We start from the raw sequence: 26502 nt of genomic DNA, 5'->3' as shown, positions 1-26502 counted from the left end.
GTGAACTTCTCATGACGATAGATGCAGCAGCATCATGTTTAAACTCTGCAGATCTGTCCATCCTGTCGGTTATCACAGTTTATTATTTGTCTATTCTGTCCTTAACTTACATCTCTACTTCTTATAGTAGAAGTACAGTGTATGCACATGCTTGTGTGTTCAATCATTTATCAACCTGTCCAGCCCTCCCTCTGTGTGAAACTTCTCCCACTTCACCTCACTTTCACTCATGTAGCTTTCCCTCCCCCACACACACACAAACACATGCACACACTTAGCGCCTCCCAGGCTGTCATTTGTCACCTCTATCTCCCACTGATGATAACATCTGTTGATAAATCAGTCATCGGTCCTCTTTGGATCAAAGTGCAGAAAAAGCGTTCACGTACAGGTAGATATCGTCACCATCCATCCACCTGTCAAAGGCAGCCCTCCCACCGTCTCCTCCCCCTCCTCTCCTCTCTCCGGCTGCCCTTGGTGTCTGGCACGAAAGTCGAAGAGTCGAAAAATGGTTAAACACACTTTGACAGCCATAGCGACTGGTTAAGTCGGTCGTTTACGTTTTCATGGAAACAAACTTTATGCTTCTAACCGAGCGTCAACCTTCAGTGATGAACAATGAAGCAAATAAGAGTTTCTTCTTTACGCTCGCCTTTTTATAACTCGTCCAGTTTGAGATTTAGAAGGACAAGAGTGATGCATGATTTTGGGGCGTGGCTGATGTGACTGACAGGCGGGCACATTATAGCAGTTAGCCAGTAGGCTTAAGGCCTTCATCGAGTCTTTGCCTGTTGCCATGTTAACTGAAAGCTAGTTTAAGACAGAATTCACCACATTGTGACTGCTATCGTGCGTCACTGAGACTACAGCCATGTTTTATACAGTGTATATGCAATGAGCCAGTTTAAAACGTTGGTTGTACCTGCACACGCTCATGGACACATTGAAAGCAGAGACATTCGATAATTCCCCAACTGCAGGTCTTTTTCCCCACCGTATCGTGCCTGCACAAAGTGACTGACAATGTGTGAGATAATGAGAGCAACAGCAGACATGCCTGTTTAAAAAGAAACGCTGGCAGGAAATACCTGCAAATAGCTTTGAGCATGGTGTGCTGTACTTAAGACCTGCTTTAGTGAACATAGCAGCTTCACCAGCAAATGCAGAGCCAGATTTACCATCACTGCTGGAGAACAAACCATGGCTAATAATAGAGTGATTGTTGGACATACAGCATCCTGTCAAAGATATTTGTAACTCTAAACGAGAGGAACTACCCCCAAGGACTCTTTCAGGCACTACTGCCATATTTTAGTTGAACTGCGATCATGACTGGACAGTATGAGTCAGCGCTTTTAATGAGATCAATATTTCCATTTGTCAACTTTTTTTTTTTTTTTTTTTTTTTTTTGGGATCAATGCCCACCAGCACCCTCCCACCCACATGGACCTTTGTGTCTGGAAGGTCCAAACACCACTTCCACCTTCAACAGAGCCGGGCTCAGTTCTCTTCCAGCTGACCCCCGAATGGCCCCAACAATCCAAACATGAGAGCAGCCTGACAGTGAGAGCCAATCAAATCCTGTCTGATCAAAATGTATGTAAAAATGTTTACAAAATATGATATGGGCGTATTTCATAATTTTTTTAATAATCTATTTAAATAATATCTAAGTTAAAAATTGTGCACAATTAAGAGCATGACTAAATCTTAATTGATTAAGATTAATTGATTGGTTGGAAGCAGCAGCTGTCCACTCAGCGTCCTTTTTTGTTTAATGTCACCTTTGGGTTGGTGTTGTTTTTTTCCCAGGATGAATATTTCAAACTAATCTCAGACAAAATGGTGTGGCTTTGTTGTTTGCTTTATTCTCGTGATGGACAAACTCCACTGGAATAAGCAATAATTGTACTCCGTGTTGTGAGTCATGATTTCCAGCAGATTCAGAGATCTGTCCTCTGGCTACCTGTTGATGTCTACATCTGTAGTTCACTGACAAGAACAGCACATCTTGTTTCCCCATGATTCCAATCATATCCTGATGCTGCTAAGTTACTCGACAGGTATTCACAGGTGCTCTGGACTGTGGAGTTTAGCTATTCATTATATAAAAGAAGGGGTGTGGGACTGTTTAGTGGCCCTGATGGGAAGTCAGGGTCGCTCAGATAATTGGGATGTATTGGCTGGGCGCAGTGTTTGCCTTTAGCCAGGTGCAGGAGGATGTCTCCCTTTTTGGATGAGGACCACGTTTGGTATTCAGGGGGTCCGGTTCCACACTTGGCAGTAAGAAAAGAGCCAGGCACTGTGACAATTAAGCTAATGGCAGTTCAGTGACTGGCATGGAGTTCGATTGTTGTGAGATTGAGGAAGGGGTGGAGAAGCATAAAAAGGGATGGCAAGGATTTGAAGATGGGGCTGTTGTAAGACTCCAGCCGAGTCAGTGGTGCCAAACAGAGCAGAACAGTTTGCCGGGCATGGAGGAGCCTGGAACAGCATGACTTGGCTCTGGGCTGATGTGACCTCCTGCCACTTCTAACAGCTTTGGGAAAACAGAGAAGAGAGAAAAAATGAGAGAAGATAGCATGGAGGGATGGAGATGCAGAGGCAAATAAAAGAGGGATGAGAAACACAGACGACATAAGTGTGAAGAATTAGAAGCAGCAGGGGAAGGAGGTAAGGTGTGATGGGAATTGAGAAGGCAAGACATTACGATGGATTCAAAAAACCTGCCAGCCGAGCAAAAAATATCTAACAGATGAAATAAGCAACTTGTGGTGAATGTTCGTGTATTTAGCAGCAGCCAATCAGAGCAAAGAGGTTATGTAAGTTTGAGCTTTAGTGTATAGTTCATTTTGAGAGACAAACCTCCAAATGATTGCTCGTGATGCCGCGTCTATGCTACAGTAGATCCTCAAATCAGAAATCTTCGCGGTTTTCCAAAACTGATTGAAACGTCTTGGGACCTCATAACATGATGTGCAAACAACAGTTTTCAGAACTGCACGAGGTGCAGGTGTTCTGAATGAGCGTGACAAAATCTGCCCTAAAGCATTGATAGAAGCAGCTCATCCACGTTTTGATAAAATCCATTGGCTATAACGAATGTCGTCTGCAGAGTTGCGTGCAATTGGCCGTCATAACGGAGAGGCAACCTCCTTCAAACAAAGGCTCTCATTGTCGGTTACATGCTGTAACGACATGTCATCAGTTATTTAAAAGTGTAAAGAATAATAATAATATATACTTTGTTGTTGACAAGCTTGAGTTTGGATGCTACTTTAGTAAAATCAAATCATCCACATGAAGGTAAGATTGGTTGTGAGGTCAAATCCATTCTTCCCTTGTTGCTTGTAAGCGAGCGTTTGAACGAGGCAGAAACACGACCCTGTGATGTGCGACCATCGATGGAATTGAATGAGCTGTGACGAACTCGACACATGAAGGAGATCCTCTGTTGACTTTTCTTAATTGGATTCAAAATGTTCTCATCTCATTTAAAGCTGCTACAGACGGCAGTTCCCCAGTCACCTCTTGTAAATGTCAAATCTTAGCTGAAAGTGGCTCCCAAAGCGCTTTTTATGAGATGTTTGTTTGTGAAGGATCCGCTGAGAATTGAGATTTTTATCTCACAACAAGCTATGAAGAGATGTTGAAGAAAGGAACAAGCAACCCAGTTTGAGTTCTGTACTTTATGGGAAACTTAAAGTGGGATGAAAACAAATGCATGATTTAAAATGTAAAAAAAAAATTGGAAAGAAGTTAAAACTTTACAAACAGCGTTCAGGTTAAAGACTCATCAGAAAAGGCAGACAGGCCGAGGCAGACTAGGAAGGTCTAGACGACGATGCCTCAGTCTTAATGGAGCTGCCAGAGAGGATGATTTTTTTTAGATTAATTTTTTTTATATGCTTTATTAATCCCTGAGGAGGAATTCTGGTTTGCACTCTGTTATTGTCGAGACGTTTTTCTCACACAGTCCTGAATCCCACACATGCACAAGCAGGACCTGTGGACATGCATTAATGGGGACATATCAGAGTGTGGTGCCACCACTGAGCTGGCGTCTTGCTCAAGGGGCGCCACAGCAGTACTCGAAAAGTGGTCTGGCAGCTGGAGAGGTGCGGGTTGCCGGTTAAACTCCTGCATCAGGAGTTATTGGGTCGTGGATCTTTATAGATGTAATGTGTTTGGATTAAATCTTTCACAGGATTTTTTTTCTACTGGATTATTATGATCAGGAGAGTTCAGTAAGTCATCATGTGACAAGTTAAAGATGCTGTTTGTTTGTCGGTGGTCTGACCCAAACACACTGGGTAACTGTATTGGACATGTTTACTGTGGTTCCTTTATGGGAAGAAGCACACTTGATGTTTGGCATTGGTGGAGAAAGTTTTTCATGGGTTCATACTCAGCTCTGCTGCTAATCCCACAACATGCATGTTCCTTAAAAATGTGGCAGCATTTACCAGAAGGGAAATAAACAGGCTTTCCAACCGTATAAGATTTATTAGCAGACATTTCCTTACTTTTTGTGCAATGTTTATTTTTTACATGAATGCTAATTTTCTCAGCACTGCACTTCTCAAATTGATCTCTCAAGTGTTTGCACCAAATACCCGACCAGTGAAACTTACAAAACAGTAAAACACAAACAAATCTTAAGATCAGGAAATTTCTAGTATGTCTAGTTATTTGTGTACCTGAAAACATCAGACTCAACAATCCGTGAAAGTTTTCTTCATGTGATGCAAAAAGCGTCATATTGCATCACATGAAGAAAACTTCCAGGCAAAGAAAAACATATTTTTCTCTTCTCAGGGCAAAATGAGGGCTGGATTCACGACCATTCAACACTACTACCATGTTTCTAATGATCAAAGCTTCATGCAAATGGTTGAAGTATCCCTTTAATTTAAAAGTAAAGAAAAGACCAGGAAGAGCTTTCCAACTTTGAAAGGGACATTTTTCAATAATCCATCATGATTGGCTTTCACATGTAATGCCTTTAATGCCTTTACAGCCCAAGGTTGAGCAAAATGACACGTGTTGTTAGCTAAGTGACGTTTGTTCCTGAACAGTGTGATCTTTGTGGAGAGTGTTTGCAGTGGAGTGGGCTGTGTGTCCACTCATAGAGCCGATATGGTTCGGAGGCAGCTGTTCAAATTAACTGACTTTATATAAACACTGGTTCTGTTGATTTACAGACGGCCAAATGAACACCGTCAGGTTTGCTGTTCAGAGTGACCCAAGTTATGCAAACACTCCAACGTTTGCTACTATCACCTTTAATGGGATATTAGAGGTTTGATGAATGGACTGTCTCATCTGCTAAAGGTTAACTATCTCCCCTGGGTGAACCTTTTTTTTTCTTTTTCTCAAAGCTCTGATACAAAGACGCTGTAAATGTAAATGTACTTTATTTATACAGCCCTTTACAAGAATCCTTTCAGCGAACCAAAGTGCTTTACAACAAGTGTAAGAAAAAAAAATCCAATAAAAAAGTTGAATAAAAGTCATAAAATAAGATGTGAAGTGTCACCATACTACTGGGTATTAAAAGCCATCTGAAGTAAATAGGTTCAGGAAATAAATAGGTTTAGGACACGATTAACTTCATTGAATGTTTATAGGAAGGGGACTTTACTTTGTAAAATTAACAAAACAAATTTTCCAGAGTCTGGGCTTCCAACCAATCTTAAGCAAAATATCCACACAAAAAAAAGAATTTCTTCCAACTTTATTGGCTTCACCGTTGAGTTTCAGCTTCATGGGATTATGACTTTGCTTAATTAAATCTTGTTGAATAAATCAGAATACTCATGAGACTGCGTGGGTACGAGTAGCCAGAAATACGCCGAGTTGAGGTAAAACGTTATATTCTTCACTGGATGGCAGTGATTTTTAGTTTACATTTCCATCCTCTGAAGAGCGGATTCTTTCGATAGATCACAAAGCAGCAGATGCTCGCTGGCTGAAGTTATACCGTCCGTCTCCAGCCACACTGAGCTCAAATCTCTCCAGAGAATCCTCTCCGTTCTTACCTGCGCTGGCACGACGGCTCCCTGCAGGAGACTTTCGAAATACATTCTTGCCAGGAGTTTCTGTCTCCAACAAACTTATTTTTTTTTTTTTTTTTTTGTCCAGTTCTTGAATTATTTAAAAGGGAAGTTGAGGGTCTGTCTCTGCATGCACAGTTTCTCTCTCTTTGTGCTGCTGATGGAGGGGGATGAAGAGAGGAGGAAAGGGATGATTTCCATGTCTGCAATGTGTTATTCTCTCCCTCAGCCAGACCACAAGCTGGGTATCCTCTCCCAGAGCTTAACATTAGGATTCCATTTTCTGATATTAAAATGATTAATTCAGCTTCACAAAGCGGAGCTCCCATTTAGTCCCACTATTTTTATGTGGTACTGAAAACATCCCTATTCACGCAGATGTTCCATTATGTGCCTTGAACACACAGACATGATGACGGTTACACACTGCGACAGTGTGTGTGTGTGTGTGTGTGTGTGTTTGGAAATGATAAAGCTTCTGGGAGAAAGAGGAGACAGGAAGGGAGGGAAAGAGGAAGAGATGGCATGAGGAGAACCTTGGCTGGGTAAATTCAGCACCTCATACCCCCTTTCAGTCCTCTACAATGCAAAGAGCAGACTCCTATTTCAAACACACACAACAATGCTGCTGCCATCCTTGGCCAGCCCAATTACCAACCATTCAGCCCTTTTCCTGGCCTCTTTCCATTTCAAACAGAAACCTACCAACTACTTGCCTTCCTCCTTGCGTCCATGCTGTCAGTCTCTTGCCCCCAAGATCAAGATATTGCTTTGGTCTGCTGCTCAGCCCGTCACTAGATCAGCAATACAACATCCAGTCTTGACTTTTGGCTCCATCTTCTTCTTCTCTCACAGTGCTCATATTTTCATTGCACACCCTGAGAGCAGCATTTGTTGCCCCTTGTCCAGCTCGTCCTCATGCAGTTCGTCCCTTCTGGAAGCGCTCTTGTGCATCTTATATGCGCCTTCGTTTTGACGTCACTGACTCATGAACTTCACCTTTAGTCATAACTGTCGCTCAAGAATGTCCCGATGGAATATTTGTAATTACTTGATTTTAAATTAATTCCCTGTTGCTGAAGTCAGTCAGACCTGATACACTTCAGCTTTTTCGAGAAACCAAGGACAGGTTGGAAAGTGTCAACAGCTCTTCCTGATCTCTGCAGGGATGTTTGTTCACTCCAAGCTTCTAGACATCATAGATTATTCCAGGTGGGTCAATGTGGCACGACCCTGATAATGATAATATCTTTTCCAATACACGCAGAGCCTTTGGACGAGTCCAGCTGTTGTGTTTGAGCATGACACTGAAGCACACGTGTCTCCTGCAGTATTCATCTGATGTTCAAACTTTCATCAACACGAGCCATCCGAGTCAAGTCTCAATCATTTCCTCGACACCAGTCTGAAATAGCTGAGAGTACATTTTATTTGTCTGTTTAAAGTGCTGCATATAAGAAAATAATACATGCACCCATATAGATAATCCAAGCGACTCATAAAACAGCATCCACCATGCTGAGCCTGATGTCAATACAGCCCTTGACTAACTAATGAGATGGTAAAGGAAGTAGGAAAAGAAAGGGAATGATACTGTAGGTGTCGTCCTTGAGCTATACTTAGTGGCCCTCATGATTAAAGTTTAGATCTTGCATCTTATTTTGTTGTTTTTAAAAGGAGTTCTGTTAATGAGTGTTACTGTGAAGTTGGACCGGATGTCGAAGCAGTGTCTCAGATTTAAGGACGGCGCGTCCCCGACCTGTAGCCTCGCCTGACCCACTTCAGCTCTGTTTTGCAGATTCACTCCTCTAATTGCCCACCTATGGGCATCCTAATTGGCTGAAAACACTGGGTTTTTTAATCAGGGAGAGTATCACGATTAAGACCCCAAGACTGCCTCTGCAAAGAGAAGATGCGACAAAAAACAAAGTGAGAGAAAGGCGGCGTGAGAAAGAGAGGGAAGTGCTGCACTGATAGACTTAGGAAACAACTGTTAAGTAAATGAAAGCAAAGTACTTGTGGCATTTTGAGACACCTCACACACAAGCGAGCACTTAATGATGCGCATTAAAGCCGAGATTTATGAAGGAATCTGTGGAAGGCCATTAGCAACGCCTTTGATTTATTCATCGGGGACTGAAGCGGCACAATAAATATGGAAATAACTCCTGGCCTTTCCAGACCGCAGTTCAGGGGAAGTCCCGACCGGAATGAGAATTTGGATCGGAAGGTTGTCGATATCTTGTTTAGAGACAAGCTGATGATGTCTGCTCAGTTGTTTCTGTCAGTGCAGAATTAATCACTGATGGTAGAGGATTGCAACAAATGTTTTTGACGTTTCTCTCTCTCTCTCTCACACTCTCTCACACTCACACACACACACACACACACTCACACACACACACAATCTGACACTTGTCCACACAAAATGTAAACTATAAGCCAATCTGACATAAACATAATTTAATTCCGAACACCATTTTTCTCCGTTTCTCTGCTTAGTGAGCCAAGTCCAAATAGATTCATTCATTTTCTAGATGAACTGAATCCAGATGAAGTTTAAAAAAAAAAAGAAGATATTTAGTGCCCTTCAACCAAGCAGCCATCAGTATTTTTCTGTCTATGATCTCAGTGCAATTTGAAGATCACAGATCACAGGGGTCTGGTACGACACCCTTTGGTGTGTTAGCGGATTGGGCCGAGGGATCTAAATTATTCCATCGTGTGTAATTAACCATGGGTTAATTAATGCTTGAGAGCTTCCATCTATGCTAATTTAATTAGCCTTTACTGTACTTCTAAAACGCACAAGGGTCCTTGTATGTTAGTACTGCATGTATAATCAGCACACCCTGCAGCTGCACTTCTTTTTGTCTTTTACACCACTTGATGTCGGCCTTTAAAGTTGTGCTGCGACCTCGATTCCAAAAAAGTTGGGATGCTGAGTTAACTGTAAATAAAAACAGAATTTGATGATTTGCAAAGCAGTGAAACCACATATATGATTAACAAATAGCTCAAAGGCAACATATGCTGATTAACGTCGGTAGGATTTGCATATAACCAACATTTGCACCACAATATCCACCTGATAGGTAATTAAGACTCCAAAACCAATCGCACATTAAAAACTGGAGGTTTATTCTAATTAAACGAACAGTTTAATCATGCAGTACATCTGTTTTGTGTTTAAAAACAACTTTAATGTAAAAAAAAAAAAAAAAAAGCATATGTCCTGTTTAAATCTGTTAAGAAGTTTGAAGTTCCCGATCACAAAGCTTATTCTGGGCTCCATCACAGAAGACATCTGTTCCAGCGTCATGAGTTCTCTCTTTATAGAGCCATACATCACTGTGACAGATCTCATCACTGAGCACAGGCAGGCCAAGCGCTTCCTTTGTTTCTACCAAACTAGATTACTGCCTGAACTGCGGCCCCTTGACATTCAGAAGTGTAATATTACACAAAGACAGGCAGGTTCTCCTCCTCATAATCCTTTGGCATGAAGTGTAAACTTGGGAAACAATTGATGTAAAAAATGTGCTCAGATGATAGCCAACACTCTACTATGTAGTTTTAAGATTGGAGCGACATTAGGAATAAATACACAGATGCGTTTTCAGCTTAATAACATCTGATTGATCGACCAGCACAGCTGTTTGTTTGAGGACTCGCAGTACAAAAAGTCCATCTGTCTGATGTTGCTCTCGATATTTAACAGCTATATTAAAGTAAAAATGACAGCCTGGTATTGATGAGGATGAGCAAAAGTTAGATAAAGTTAGTTGAAATGTTAGACTGAGATTTAAAGGGACATTTGTGTGGATGTCTCGTGAATGAAATTAAAGCTTTTACTTTTTCAGTACCTGCTTTTTTGAAAGGTAAAGCCAAATCCCCCTGCTCACTTAGCCTTCATAGACCAGGATGCATTGCTTGTAGGCGGCTCCGACTCCAGCATTTCCTCATGTGACATTATCTTTATCGTCCTCTTCACTAATACCTGCACTTTGGGATGACATTTTCACTGTTGGACTTTTAAATTTGATATTAAAATAAGTTCTCCAGTGGTTCAGTCTATATTCAAAAAACCGGACCTTTTAGTGTGGGGTATGTATGGGGTCTTCTGAAACTGGCCTGAAGTGGCCACTTGTGGAACTGTAGTTTTTTACACTTTCCCATTGGCTTCATTTTTCCAATGGGACGCGATATCATGAAACAATTTGTTAACTGAAGACAAAATATGTCATAAGTGTGCATGTGTGCTCCTTTGATTACATTGTTTTCATATTCAAGCTAACTGTCAAAGGTCAGAAAAACCATGAATGCTATTCCTCTTTGAATGATAAACATAAAATTAACTCTACAAATGAGCTAAGTGAAGGACTACTTTAAATGTATTTGCTTTTTGTTCCATCACGTGCCAACTTTTATTTTTTTTTTAAGTTATTGGACATTTTTACATTCAATAGGAGGCTGGATGTGACCAAGTTTCCAATGAACTCTGGGTAAGTCACACAGGAAAGTTATGGGTTATTTGATGTTAAGTCTGAATCAGAGTCCTCGTGAACTTGATAATTGTGAGCACTGAGCACTCGCTCTTACAGCAAGAGCAGCTTGTTCATGGGTCTGTGAGTGTGGCGGTTGGGATTAGGTGTCCCTGATCAATGAGGGACTTCACTGAAGTTCATCTTGGCTGATGAAGAGACTCATTTGATGTTTTCAAGTGTGTCATCCTTGATGACCTGAACAACTGTCTTGAATCTTCTTCCCCTTCATGCAGCACATTGCATCAGAGCCCTTGCATGACATACTGGTCTTTGTACAGCTTCATGTTCCTTTCCTAGCTGCTCCCTCGTCTGCAGTCATTTTCATTGTTTGTGTATGTACGGGCGTGTTGTGTCCCCTGATGCCTGGCCTACAGCCATTTGAATGCTGCTACTTCTAACAAACCATACATGTTACCATATGCCTGTGAATACATTCCAACACATACAAAGTACATGAGCACACACTTTATAGATGCACAATCACCAAGCTCTTCCACCTCATATATGCACCCTCTGACTTTCTCCGCTTCCCTTTGCCTCTGAGGAAATCTAAATAATAATTCTGTGTGTAATAATGCCAGTAATGCCAATCCACACCGGAGCGAGCGCTCAGCATCCTACGGGAGAGCTGCTTTTGCACGCACATCAAAGCCATAGCAGAGAGATTGGCATCAAGGCAGGCTGCTGTGTTTGTCTATATGTGTCTATTACATAAAGTTATATACTCCCATGTGAGCCTCCTGCAGGGAATAGACCTATCTCTGCAATAATCCAACATTATTAGGGCCTTCTTGTTTTGGACGACTAAGCCGTAAGATACATGTTGCCTTTTGAGCAGGATCATGGTTCCTGTGCACAAAGGCAACATGAATGTGTCTCCTGATGGTGAGGAAGCGAAACATGTTTTTATATTGACTAATAAACTGAGGAGATTATTTCAAAGAAGAGAAGAATAACTCTGAAATTGTGTGTGTGTGTGTGTGTGTGTGTGTGTGTGTGTGTGTGTGTGTGTGTGTGTGTGTGTGTGTGTGTGTGTGTGTGTGTGTGTGTGTGTGTGTGTGTGTGTGTGTGTGTGTGTGTGTGTGTGTGTGTGTGTGTGTGTGTGTGTGTGTGTGTGTGTGTGTGTGTGTGTGTGTGTGTGTGTGTGTGTGTGTGTGTGTGTTTTTTTTAAAGGAAATTAAAGCGACAGAACATTTCCACCTAAAAATAATAGCTTTAAAGTCAATTATTAAAGTACCACAACTTTCAACAGGAAGAATAGTGTCCCTCACATGTCCACAGATGGCATCGGTTGCCTTACTACATTATGTTACAACATTCACTGCACTTTTGCCCAAGGCAGATTTCCTGCTGAGGAAAATCAAGTATTGCTTAACTGATCTAATCTAATGTCAATTTAGCAGTGGGCTGCGTTTTTTAAGTGAGAAATGTGGATGGCTTTTTGGCTTCACCCAGTTACTCTGTCTTATTACTGTTTGATACAAGAGCTAATGCATAGAGACGGAGGTCGACTTTGACGGATGAAGTACAGAAGAGAAAAAAAGAGGCAGAGTTTTCATTTCCTCTCCATATGTGCAGAACGTATGTTGTGGTTAGCCATCGGCTGTAGCCTTCGCGGTTTGTATTAGCCAAGACCAAAGGTGACATGCGCAGACTCCACAGGCGGCCTTCGTCGCCACATGTTCTTTGCTGTCTGCTTGGTGTGTCAGGCCGCATCTTTAATGGCGTCATCGTTCTCATTGTTGTACCGTGTCTAGCAGCTTTATCGGGTGCAAAACTTCCTCTAGAGCAGGAAGGATAGTTTTCTGTTTTCTGAGCTATCCCACAGCAGGAGCTACAGCATTAAAAAAGACTTAAAAGAAATGAAAATATTCTAGTGTAATGGTCTCGTTTGCCTTTTTTTAAAAATCATAACTTTTAATATCAATTTGTTTAATAACAAGCTAAAAACTCCTCCCAGGAACTTTTTATATGATTGTTGTTGTTGTTGTCACATTTTGGAATTCATACAGCAGACAGAGAGTCACAACGCAGATCTTTGTCACAAAGCACAGAAATCTATACAAACAAAGGGACATCAATACACATACCCCCCCCCCCCCCATACCCACACACACACACACACACACACACCATAATAACAGATATTTGTCCCATAGCTAGATATCATCATCGTGGCAAATTGCAGTATCAAAAACAAACAATAGACCTACAATTTGAAATAGTCTGCTGCAGACGGGGTCGTGAGCGTATTTACATAGAGCTGCGTGCAGAGTGGCTACATATCTCTGAGTTACTGTTGATGCAGATCACTGATAGAATTCATTGCAGCAATGTGAGTGTTTGTGCTTACATTTGCATATGCAAACGCAACACGAGCCTCCAAAGCCACCGCTAGCTGCTGAAATGGGATTGGATCCAGCTGTTGCCCTTGGCTACAGATGAATGTTTGTGTGTGTGTGAAGTGCGAGTGTGTGTGAAGTGCATAACTGTGTTAAAGGGCCGTATCTATCCCTGAAACACCTGTGATCCACCCTCTAATACCTTCAACTCCCCTTGGTGTGCACATGGAGAGAGCTTTAACAATTCAGAGGGGAGATTTATTCAAGACAAAACTTTTGTTTTTGTTATTTAAGTTTCGCAGCTCCAGGCAAAGACGATCACGAACCGTAAAAGCGCGGGCTAACTTCACAGATACACAATTCATGCTTTGATTTGTGATAATGGATTATGGGTATGTGTAGCACAATCCTACCTGGTCTCGTCAATCTGCGTACAAATAACACAACATTACACCTTCAAATGACGTGCCATGCATACGCCAAATTGCCATTTTGCGTGCATATGATACGACTTGCAACACATCCTGACTGGTTAAGGTTTTGGGAGAGGTGTAAATATTGTATATTCAACAGGTTTTGACTTGGCGGTGTTGGAAGCTGTTGTTGGTGTTCATGCTCTCTGTACCATTTAATATTTGTACCAATTTGATGCATCAGTCTGATGGCTCTGAAATGTCATCAAGCAAAAACAACCTTGCAGGCGATGTCATTGGGAAGCCATCATCATTTTGCTTACATCATGATCAAAAGCTCACATCTCTTCATCCGTATCCTCATCATAATCACCATCAGTATCAGCACATTTATCTTCTTCTGATCCGCCATCTCGTCCTCCTCATGATCTCCATATCATTACATTTTCATGTCATCATTGTGTTATCCAGTGCTGGTCCCATGCAGAGAGCCTCAAAGTCAACTTTATGCTGCAGATCAAAGCTGCCACCAGAGACTGAAGACCAGTGACTGATGTTTTTGTCCCTCACTAAGTTGAAACTCCCTCTTTGTCAGGGAGAAGTGGCTGACAGCAACAACACATCGCACCCATGTGATTTCACCGCATTTCATCATGCATGTGCTCAGTTGGTGTCAGTTGAACTGCTGCACACTCGCAGATAGATTTTAGCAGTTGGAAGGAGCATCGTTGGATGATTGGTTATGGGTGCATTGTTAATTCCTGAGCTGTCAATAAATTGAGCGTGGTGGCAGGCGACTCCGACTCAGACAAGTGCCAGGAGCTGGAGATCCTCATCACACACCACAAATTGACAGCAACTGCAATCCCATTTTAACTGTTATGATATTTTGCCGTATGAAGAGAAATGTGTAATTGCACTATGTTGCATAGCTTTTTAAACAAGCGTTTCTTTTGTTTTCTACAGTGTAGAGTCCCTTATCCTTTTTAAAGCTTTATCTATCTCAAAGGACCAGATGAGCAGAGATATGAGCAGGATTTGAAGCTGTAACACGACTCAGATTGTGAAACATTGGTTGCAAGTTAGTATTCCAAAGTTTCCTTTCTACTTTATAGTTGTTTGGACTTTTGTTTTATTTATTTTTTTCTGTTTGTCTTTTGAAGTGCATGCCATCCTGACAATGAACAGCACAGGCAAACTTAGTGGTGAATTGTGTTTACTGGGCCAATAATCTCGTTTTTCATGCAGTGGAAATCAAAGCAAATGGGAAAACACTTTTGTATTTATTTATTTATTTTTTTACCACAAACCTTAAAACCACACACAATTTTCCAGCTTTGACATGTAAACTTTGCCTCTGTGACCAAGCTAATTAGCTAGCTCCAAGACACTTTTTTTTTTTTTTGCCCCTCAAAGTTACTCTTTACTAAAGGAAGTGAAGGCTTACGGTCCCAAGAGATTGTTCCAGGGAGGGAAAAAGAGCTTCAAGTGAATAGGGCATTCCTACAAGTTTTAAATTTTTATCCCTCAAAGGGCCAACTATTTTCATGGTTTGAACTTCAGTGTGTAGATGTATAGCAAGACACCACTTACTGGACAAATATTAGCCACCTTCAAATTTGGTCCTTCATCATATTGCATGCCATGTGCTCCTGCACCTACCTGTGGGGATTGATTTACCTGTCACCTCTGATTTTCAGGGTTTTTTTAGGTTTCAGGTCCACCTGTGCATCGTAAAGTAAGTTGCTGATTAAGTTATTGTTCTTGGATGTTTGAGTAAAATTCTACAACTCATGAAGCAGACGCTTTTATCCAAAGCGACATCAGAGATGGATGTCGGCCTACTGCCAAGGCCTTATACAGTATATCTCTCTTAACTGTGTGTGTGTGGTGTAGCCTGCTGTAAGGATCTTTTGAGACTGTATGCTAACACTTGTGTTTGCTGATCTTACTAGGCTCTAAGTGGTGAGGCTACAATGGGGCATTGGTGGCCTACAGCTTTCCTCCGTGGCCTCAGAGGAGGAGATTCGTTGGTGGGGTTTATTTTCACCAGCTTCACGTTGTTGTGCTGTCGTTTTTAATGCTGAAGGAGGTTTGAAGCTGTGTTTTTTTGCAGTAGAAAGAGTCCAAGTACCACGACGCAATCTATATCTGAAAACAAGTTTCTTGTCATCTTTCCTCTCGACAACAAAACTAAAGCAATGGGAACATTTCCAACGTGTGCGCTTCCATCTTCCAAGTGAGTCAGGGTTGCCAGATATCTGTCAACAACTGACAAAACAAGCGGGGGAAACCCTGTTTACTTTCAGTTTTGTTGACATTTTTGCTTATGCTACTGCTAGTTGAGCAATAATTGACAAAAGAGAGTTCAGAAAAGTGTCTTCACTTTCTATGCACCTCAACACCGTTAGCTAGCAACTTGGTTTTGCTAACCAACGCTATCAGTTGTGATCGTCACAGAGGTCTTAAAATGTGAGCGAACTCCATTTTATCTTCAGAGTTATGTATGTCAGTGCTGATTACGTTTTGTTCCTTTGTGGTTATCCTGAATTATTCATAAAGAGTGAAAATACCTCCGCAGAGGAACAGGAAGCTAGCTACTGTATTTAGCCTGCAGTCTTTGCGGGAGTGATTCAGCCGTGTCTGCTGGAGGTGTCAAAGCCAACCTGCTCGTGTCAGTAGGGTTCCATTTCACAGGTTAACCTGATAACCCGCCAACAACCCTCTCAGGATTTGCTGTCACATTCAATTACCCTACCTGAGCGGTTGTGTGTTTGTATGTGAAGGCAAGAGAGGGAGACAGAAAAGACGAGACAAAAAAAAGAGTTTCTGCTGAGAGGAAAAAAAAAGATTGAGTGTTTGTAGGTCTGTCTGTTTGCTCGTCTGTTATTTGGTTTCAGTGTGTCAAGTTTGTCAACCTGTGTGTTTGTGGTTTGCTAATTCATGCCTGCATGAGGCACACCCCAGCGGTGTGTAAAAATGTTGTCAGAAAGTTAATGTGATTTCCACCGGTGGCTTTGAAGTCGCTGGTGTCATCCTCATCACATTGTGATTCATCATTGTGTGTGCGTGTGCGTGCGTGCGTGCGTGCGTGTGCGTGTGCGTGTGTGTGTGTGTGTGTGTGTGTGTGTGTGTGTGTCCTGCCCTGGCTTATGAAAACCAACTTTCTTGTGTCACATCTATTGTATCAAAGCGTGTGGAAGACAGATCAGGAGCACTTTTGATAGTCTGTGACAGTGAAGGTTATAACCTATTAGAATAACCATGAGGTTGATGACAGAGCTTCCTTTGTATGCTTCAACATGAACCTGAGTCATTTCAGCTTTGCTGCACAGGCAAGCTGGTTACTTTGAGCAAAACTTTACTGGACAGAACATCAGAAATGTAGACAACGTTTTCTGTCAAAAAAAAATCATTATGTTATTGGTTATTCTGGTTGGCTCTCCCTTTGGCCAGGACTCAGTCTTCCATCGGCTTTTGGATGGATATATACATTTTGGTATGTACAGTATACACATGTTTTATATTTTAGAGTTTTGAATTCTGATTCTTGTTGCTTGTTTTAGTGTTTCCTAGTTTAGTGTTTCCTGTATTATGTTGTTGTCTCTGATCATGGTGTTTCCTTTGTGTGGTTCTTTTTTTTTTAATATACTTTATTAAACGTTTCTTTTACAGTACATATCGTACTGTAAAAGAAACGTATCTACACACGTAGAAAAAAGCTACATGAAATTGCAACATTAATATGAAACATTTTACAATTGTCAATATTTAGCACTTCATTTCACAATAGAGAAATGAAATGACAGTCTTAAAGAAACAATAAAGGGGGTCTGAACTGAGAAGAAAAAAAAGAAATAATTAAGGACAAATAAATAGTGAATGAAATATACAAGGGTACATAATATGTTAGTTGAAAGTTTTTCAAAACATCATATATCATTTTTGCTTTTTTTCCATTAATTAGTTTTAAGGACTTGTGATACAGTTTGAAATCCTTTGCGTGGTTCTTAGTTCAGTCTTCAGTGTTTCCTGTTTTATTTTGTAGTGCTGGTTTCCTTCCTGTCTTGACTACTCTGATTGTCCTCACCTGTGTCTTCTTTGTCTCACCTGTGTTTTATTACCCGTGTGTCTCGTGCTTCTTCCCCTCTCTGTCAGTTCATAGTCATATATGTTCCTGTTGTATGCAGTGGTGTATCGAGTCTTTGAAAGTAAAGATATGTACTCAAGTAAAAGTGAAACACATAAAAAGTACAAAGAAACGGAACAACTAGAAATAGTTGTTTATCTCACAAGTTTACATCAGACCTTTTTTGTTTTTTTATTATCTATAAAGTCCTCTGACCCGACATCCTCTCAATAAATTCACCCATTGAGGGGCTCACGTCTCATTTTCAAACTCTAGCTTGTCGTGATGTCCTTTTTTGAAATGTTTGTCTGCCGCTGCGCTGATTGTTGTGATACGCTTCATCCTCAGTAAGTTCGAATCCCCTGAGGAGATGACAGAACGTTGTATGAAACGTGTCAAAACGCGTGTAATGTGAGCGCCTCTAAATGTACTGCTGATGAGTCAAAAACACGCGAAAACAAAGAAAGGAAGGAGGCAGGGCTCGACGAACTAATGTGTGTCAGAAAAAAGACGTGTGTGTGTGTGTGTGTGTGTGTGTATGTGTGTGTGTGTGTGTATGTGGATAAGAGAGTAGAAGGGAAGTAGTGTGAGCAGAGTCAGAGTCATTTATTTTACAAACTGATGATTTCGATAATAAAGCACTATTAAAGAGGACATATTATCCCCTTCTGCATCTTTTCCAACAGTCCCCCTGCAGTCTAAATCAAACATCTATTCTCCAAATGTAACATGAATCAAGCAGCAGAGGAGGTTTGTGACCCTGTCGAAACCAGCTCTCTCTGAACACTTCGTTTTGGTGTGTGTGTCTCTTTAAATGCAGTGACCCCGCCCCCTGAGTTTTTCCATTAGACGTGATTCCTCTGTAGCGAGAATAAAAATGGCGGACAAAAAGGCTGGGGGTGGAGTCTATGGGTGGAGATGATCATGAGTTCTAACATTTGTGTTTTGTCCTCGTCTAAATAAATGTTGGCACCAAACCTACATTTCTAGATCCTACCTGACATGACACAAGCACTCTCAACTTTTCACTTTTGTGAATTTAAAAGCTGCTCCAGAAGCCTTTTAATGTCTGCAATACAAATGACCCAACAGACAACATGAAACAAATGTTTTCTCCTCCCTTATACGAGAACCACGACACTCACAAAATGCACCATGACTCTGACATATGTTGCTGTTTTTCACCGCCTGGAAAATAGGGCTGTTTTTTTTTTGTTTTGTTTTTTTTCCCTCCATCTAGCAAAGCATTATTGGCTGTAATTCATAAATCTGCATGCTGAAAAAAGAGCGATAATCTGCCACTGTAGAACAGATGTAATGCTTTTGAAGACTAACACCCATTTCTAGGGCAGCGCATGTGTTTGTGTGTTTGTCGCTGGAGTATTGCCACTAATTACTCAGAATAAATCCAGTGCTTATTAAAGCACTTGACTGAGAAAGTGTGACAAGATGCATCATAATCTGCTGCAGTCGACTTGTTAACATTGATGGTGTACTCTTGTAGGTTGATTTCTTTGGCAAATGTAAATACACACTGACGGCTTTGTTAGCATATAATGCAGTGTGTGACGAGTAAGGTGCATTTAACATGTTTATAAAACAGTCCTAATGTCGCCACAATCGGACTATACATCATGTTCCTGTCTGAATCAATGTGAGAGAAGCCCCACACTCACACACACACACACACACACACACACACACACACACACACACACTGAGGTTGAATGCCTCCTCATGTGAAGGTGTTTGAGAGCCGGGAGAGCTTCCAGCCACCTTGTCATTTCATTAAGATTTATGTTAATAGCTCAGCAGTGTGAAACTGAGAATGAATGGACTCATCTGTATGTTTCTTTTGTTATATTATATCAGAAGGTCTCATTCACTCTGATCTTCATGTTGTTTTTGTCTTCAATTTGTTCCTGAGGAAATTCTTTAGAAATATCTAAGGCGGTTTCATCAACCTGTTCTTGAACTGTTTGAATCTTAATTGACTGATGCCAGATCCTAGTACGTTAAAAACTTGTTATACTTTGTTGCTGTTGAAATGATTGTTTTCCTTTTTATTATGTAGAAATTAAGAATTAGGTTGTATTTAGTTTAGTTTTGAAGTTTAGGCTTCACTATTCTCTCTCATTAGCATGCAGCCAACGAGCTCATTTGATTTCATTATTATTTTGCTTTGGGTTGACTGTTGTTGCATTTTCAAGTGTTTTTTGCCTTTGCCTATATTGTTTAATAATTGTCAGATTGTACACTGTTTTGTTTTCACCATGGAATGTCCATATAAGGACATGAGACTGCAGGGCAGCGATGACACAGGAATCACTTTGGACTGAAGCACAGAGAAACCGAAACAAAGGCTCAATGTACATCTGAAGCGTTTACCATTTATTTGTCATATTATGCCATATAAGGAGAAGTAGATTTCCCAGAAGCTTAGAATTCCTGTTATAAGGATAAACTTTGTTGATTCTCCGATGGGGAGAAATTTGATTGTTTGTTCGTCATGGGTCAAGATCCTTGAATCCTACATCGTGCTTAATTTTCAAACTATCCAACATCACATTGTGAAAAATTAAGCCACCTTGTCTTTTTTCTCTTGAGTGGCCACAACGCTGGTGAGCCAGTTTGGTCAACTCTAATTATCTATGAGATGGATTGCTCTTTATTTTGGCAACCATTCATAATCGTCTAATGATCAATAGATCTAATAGATCTGACTAAGTCGAGGCGTCTCATATTAAACTCTCAGTGCTTCTGAAATCCTTTTTCCATTCTGCATAATGTATTTTTTTTTAGCTACCTACCTAAATAACTTAACTCTTAAGAATACATTATTATCAGACTGCAAAATTCTCTATTTATGCATCAAACATTATTCAAGACAGAACTGCACTGGTGGCAGTATTATATTCTTATATAAATATGCAAATGATACTGGAAACGGTGGACGAAGTTTGTGCTGTTTATCTTTGGGAACAAACGGCCTAATGCTCAATATGTAAAATATCACATACAAGTAAAGATGTGTAGTGAATAAAAGATGCTTCTGGACTTCCAGAGACCATCTTGAGACAGACAGGAGAAACGATGGCGTTCTGCTGTGTGACCTCAGTCTGTCTGACAATCAGGAGCCAGCAGGAGATCCCAGCAGCAGAGGACCTGCAGTTTGTCCCAAAGTTCAAAAGAGTCATTTCAGCTCCGTTTCCTCCAAAAAAAGAAATGCCGACATATGTCTCCTGTTGTTGGCTGACCCATCACTTCCAAACCCTGACATTGCTGTGAGGGATCAATAAACGTTCGGGCACAGAGGGAGGAAAAAGGAGAACCTTTTTAATAACGAGAAAGTCAGATTTTTCTTAGAAATCTTCTCAAGAGGAAAGAAACCGAACAGGAAATAGGCTGTGATCAGAAGAGTAATCGAATTGAAAGTTCACTCTTCCGGTGAATAGATTAAGTGTGTGTGTGTGTGTGTTAGGTATAAAACCGCTTCAATCTGGTAGGCTTTTGCCATGCACCAGAAATTATCCAGGTGTGTGTGTGTGTGTGTGTGTGTGTGTGTGTGTTGCCATAGCTCCAGATGTGTGTTTCAGAGCAGAAGCGGAAGTGATCCGTGCTTTTGCTGTAAATCGAGGCGGCGACTCCTCGTATCAGGGGATGTGTTATCGGTAATCGATGAGCTTTAACAAAGATGTGGATGCATCAAAATCACAAGGGGTGGATTTAACTAGAAACACAAATCCTCCTCAGGATAACAGGGTAAAGTTACTCAGCCTGAGAACTCAGCATGCACATCGATAAACACTGTGTATACTGTAATCTTCCTTTCAGCCTGGAAGCATATGCTGAATCAGAGGGAGAGGAAAAAAAACACCCTCAGAATATTTCTGCAAAGATGCACTGGATCTCAACAGTATCTGTGATTCAGTATTCTGCTGAGTAACTTTGTTTTGGACAAGGTTACATCTGTGAATTCAGCCACGCAGTCACGCATAAACAAGGCAGCGATGGAGGGAAGTCGCCCGTCACTGTAGGTCTGGAGGCTCAAACAGCCCACTTCTCATCTGCACTGATTAGCAGCGAGCCTGGCAGACACAATCACACACATCATACGCCTTGACTCACTTTTCACAACCGAGTGCAAATCAGTCAAAATCAGAAAAAAAATGCTGGACTCCAAATTTTGGCTGATGAGAAGATAAAGAATCAAATAATGCCATAAATCCAGCATGACGTTCAATCAGAGCGTTTAATGTTCATTTCCAGCACGACGAAAATAACGGAGACAATATATGACATCAGATAGTCCCGATGCGGACCAGCTCTCCATTAATGCATGTCCACAGGTCCTGCTTTTGCATGTGTTATTCAAACGTCTTAATAAAGTATATGAAATAAATAAATAAATAAAGCACTTAGAATTGCCTGCTGTCTGAAAGGTGCTATATGAATAAACTTGCCTTAGCTTAAGCTAAAGCCTAACACGCTTTTCTGTTGTTGAGCAATCACTGGTGTCCAAATCTACCAACATTACCAATGTGATGCTGTTTTAACAGCATGTTAGTTTTAACAGAGTACGTGTTGTTTTGATGCAAATTGAATTGGCTGAGATCCACAATCGTTCAGTTCTGCACTCGGCTCCTCTGTGTTTTTTTTGTTTTCCACAATCGTGACAAACTTCATACTTTTAATGTGTTTTACTGTCTGTGCCATGATGTTGAGGAGAGGAGGCAGTTACAGTTTCTTCTTTTATTGCAGCTTCTGCTTTACATGCCACGCTGTTAGCTTTAAAACTGACTGGGGCCACGCCGTTAAAATGATTCAAGAAAGAACTGTCAAACATTTATTAGTGCGCTTGCTGTTACTCTAATATGAACTGATTCTGCTAATATGAGTTCTATCTCTTGTTAGAAATCCAGCTTAAAGACAATGGTGGGATATAAACAATGTTTTTTTGGTACAATAACAAAGTGGACCTGTAGCTCTTCTCACGTCCAGTCAACAAGTCTTTGACGCTCAGCGAGCCCGATCAGATAACATTTAGGTTACTAACTGGCATTCACGATTCACTGCCTGCCGAGACGGCCACTTCATCTTCCACTAATGCCATCTGTGAGCGCTGGCACCGCGCCCAGAGAGAGAGACGGAGGAGAGCTGAGGGTCTCAGACTCTTTCTCTGTGTGTGTCTGTGTCTGTGAGTGTGAGCGAGCTGACTTCATGAGCGCATGTTTCGGCTCATATGGAACCACACTGAGGCATGTAGCCTTTCTCATACAAACAGTCAGAGGTGGGCGCAGACAACCTGAAATATTCCTGATCGTGGGACGCCAAAAATTCAAAATAGAATTGAAACTTGATTTAATTGTCCAGCGCTCATTCCCACCTGTGTGTTATCGCTTGAATGTGCAGTTCCACACCTGTCCACTAGTCACCACTAATCCCTCCCACCACACGTCACCTTGTTACTTCCCATCGAAGCTGATCTCTTTGGTTTATCACTGTCAGTTTATGCAGTGAACTGTTGGTGCTAATTCATCACCAGACCATTATCGAGCATTTTTATCTAATTTATGAAACAAGTTAAATGTTTTGGTGTTTTTCTAAAACCTCCTGCCTTCCCTTTTCTGACCATAATCCTACTCGCAGGTTCCTAATGAGCACCGTCACACCTGTTTGTTGCTAAGATGCTTTTAAGGAGTATTTACTGCCATCTGTCAGTCCAAGGGATTTTTTGTTCACAAGGCCTGATCATCGAGGTGTGAGTGTGAAAATAATGACCCAAACGTGGGAAACACACTTAAAACCCTCCAAACCCTCTAATGATGGAAACAAAACACTGAACTTGCCGTTTCTTTCGTGTGCGCGTGTGTGCACACGTGTGTGTGCGCGCGTGTGTGTGTGTGTGTGTGTGTGTCTTGTTAGATCCTGACTTACCCGCGTACAGGAGGTAATACACTGAAGTGTATTCAGTTGCCTTCTCTCCTTGCTGACAGACGTGTTGAAGGATAAATCCATGTCGCTGTCCATGGTGCTGAAATAGGGTTCAGTTTAAACCACATTTCTCTCCGTCCTGCCTTTTCATATCTGTGATTCTCCATACAGCCAACACTCATCCATATTATACTGTATTAAATTAAATAGCCTCCAACATATGCTATAGAATACAATCCAAATGACATCATTTTGAAGGCCAACCTGGAAGTAGCGTCGCCATGGGCTCTGTTAAGAATGTGCCTGTGGGACGTTTGCATTGGATTTTGAATCAGTGCAGAAAATGTTGAGCAGGTCATGATCAACAGGATGATCTTCACAAATGAACAACACTTTTATGATGTTTGGAGCCTTAATGCAGCTGACTACATTAAAGCTAACTTTAAGCTATTAGCAAACTATAACACGGACGGATGATTTTGACGTCACTACCTTTATGTACGGACGATCTAATCAGCAGCTTTGATAAGCTAGCGAAACGGCAGCTTAATAAATAGTTTATTAACCTACTTTTTTAAGAAATGAAAAACACGACTAGAGGCTGTAAGAGGGTTCCTGCCGTTAATATCCAGTGTGATGAGCATGCTTAAAGCTAAACTGTCAAAACCAAGAAACACAATCTAACACCATTGTTATGAGGTTGTCTTCTCACAGAACTGTTTTAAATCCAGGACTCTTGTAACTCTAATCTCAGTTGAAGCTAACTATCATGTCTAGTTTTTAATGGAGGGGAAAAGAAGGCAGCAGGAGCAGCATTATGGTCCTCATTATCACTTCATCCAACTGCACTTTTACCCCAGGCTGCTGGCAAAGCTCATTAAAACAGGCCAACAATGGAGACTCATTCTGACTTCTTCATACCAAACAGGAACTCGGAAAATGTCTCTGTCTGGCTCTATCAGGAATGTAAGTGGCATTTGAAAATAAAAAAAATGTGATACCTAGAAGATGCTGCTGTCCTACTGAGCTTCTTCAATTCATGTGGAAGAGATTCAACAATCTTTCCCTCTCTTTTTGTCCCTTTGTGTGCTATTTTTGCAACTCCAGTGGATTAGGTGTGTAAAACAACATTTTAAGACATTGTTTTCCGTATAAAAGAATTTGGCTGCATCCTATATACAAGTGCAATCAATATACCAGTGTAAAATGACTGAAGGTGCAGCTGCCCTCATCACCCACTGCACACAACCTAAAAACGGCTGCAGCTTCAGAGCAAACCTGCAGTAGAATTTGACCAATGAAAATGAAAGGTCACATATCCTCCTCCTTTTCAGCAAGTTTAAATGAGTCTCCGAGCTTCTTTTTAAAAAGTCCTATAAACTCCTCTATTTCAGCCCTTCTCAGAACAGGCTGTTTCTGTGTCTGTAGCTTTAAATATGTAAATGAGCGGTGTCTGACCATGCCCCCTCTCTGGAAGGGCTCGGGTTTCTCAGGCTTTCTAGCACCATGTCCAATTCTTAACACTGAGAAGGCAGACTCAGAGGGCAGAAGAAACACCGAGCTGTGGGAGTGTCATCCATCTGGGGGAGGGGCTACTGCCCTTTGTGATGTCATGATGGGGAAATCTCTAAGCGGCCTGCTTGAGCACACACTCTCTGAAACGTGGAACAGGAAGAAGAAGGAGAGGATGGACTTTTATAATTGGGGCGATTTGTTGACACACATTAGTGTAAAAAAACATAGTAAAGTGTGTTTTGCACAATATGTGGACCTTTAAATACGAGTCTGTAAATTGTACGTGTTACTGGGTTTAAACAGTTCCACTGTAGCCAACTAAAAGGGTTATTTCTAATCTTTCAAAATGTTCAGTTTGTTTTACTACAGAATTCACCTTGGCTGTGTTACAATATTGATCAGGTTTTGTTCTCGCTGTCACAAAGCTGTGTCTTCTCATGCATTTGGTTTTGAGAAAGCTTTTTAATGAGTGTAGCTGCAGTCTCAAAATATCTATGAAGACCTTGGCCCGTATTCAAAAACATTCTGAAAATCCTCTTTACTTAGCTAATAAAATCTTTGGAGTCATGTAGAAGAAGTGAGGAAGGCACAGAAACGTTCTTCGTGAGGAGGCCTGCTTGACCCCGATTCTAAGTGCGACACATTTTTCCAGAAGCTGTGATTGGTTGATTAAAAAACGAGAGAGGGAAAAAAAAAAAAGGTTCTTTATGTGATCAAGGACAAATAAAGAGAATCTATTCAGACATTGTGTAATCATAAACACTATTTTATGTAATCAAAGTCTTTCACTTGAATGAATCGTAGTATAGCCAGCAAATCTGTGAAACTCATTCCCTCTCACACAGTAGATCTTCACTTGCTGCTCATGGCTACATCATCAGCACATAAAGGGCCTATAATCAGTGATTCGATTCCCCTGTTGAGGTTATGCATCACCCTGAACGGAAGAAAGCCCAAAATGGACTGAAATGTCTGCATGACTAATATTTGTCTGGTCAGCAGAAATATGAAGAAAAACAAACCAAGCCTATCATCTGTCCTCCACTTGTTCCCTGTGTGAGCCTTTCCTCATATTTATTTTCTCATGTTCATCTAACATGCTGGGGCACAGTGACAGAGCTGTAACGGTTTAGTGTGATCACCTACACTCTCTCTCTTTTTCTCATCAGCTTGACAAACTCTTCAGGCGGATCCACTTGGGATCCTTTCTCTGGAACGTCACCATGATCAGCTGTACGCTCATCACGGGAGAATGACATGATCACGTGGGTATGAAAAGAAAAATGTGCAGACGCCATGTCTCTTTGTCTCTCTGAGGGTGATTTGTTGTTCCTTTTTTTTGCCTGTTGATAAAGTGATGAAAAACACAATCCAGAGTCTGTAGATTGTATTTTATTTTGAAATTGACCGGATGCTCTGTGTGTCTCCTTGCCTCACTTCCTGTGCGGGTTGTGGTATTGTGTCTAGCTTGATCTGTATCTGCAGCATGCTCAAAAACAAAAAACAGACTCGCAGCCTATTTGAAACGGAGCAGAGCGACAGGGCACTCACACTATTAGACAATC

At 41.1% G+C, this 26502-nt stretch overlaps 1 protein-coding gene across 2 annotated transcripts in view; it reads left to right on the top strand.

Moving 5' to 3' along the window:
* The window catches only part of cpped1 (calcineurin-like phosphoesterase domain containing 1), a 146420-nt gene that overhangs the window by 7417 nt on the left and 112501 nt on the right, over positions 1-26502 (top strand). The window contains exon 2 of one of the 2 annotated variants that reach the window (XM_079334060.1): positions 26107-26202. Coding sequence is in view for 1 of the 2 variants with exons in the window: in XM_079334059.1 (XP_079190185.1) it covers positions 26195-26206 (12 nt within the window). In the remaining variant the exon portion in view is untranslated. Of the gene's footprint in view, positions 1-26106; positions 26207-26502 lie in introns of both variants that reach the window. The other variant, XM_079334059.1, reaches the window with a different exon arrangement.

This window comes from Symphodus melops, assembly GCF_947650265.1.
Source record: "Symphodus melops genome assembly, chromosome: 21".
Classification (NCBI taxonomy): Eukaryota; Metazoa; Chordata; class Actinopteri; order Labriformes; family Labridae; genus Symphodus; species Symphodus melops.
This window is presented reverse-complemented; position numbering and strand designations above follow the sequence as displayed.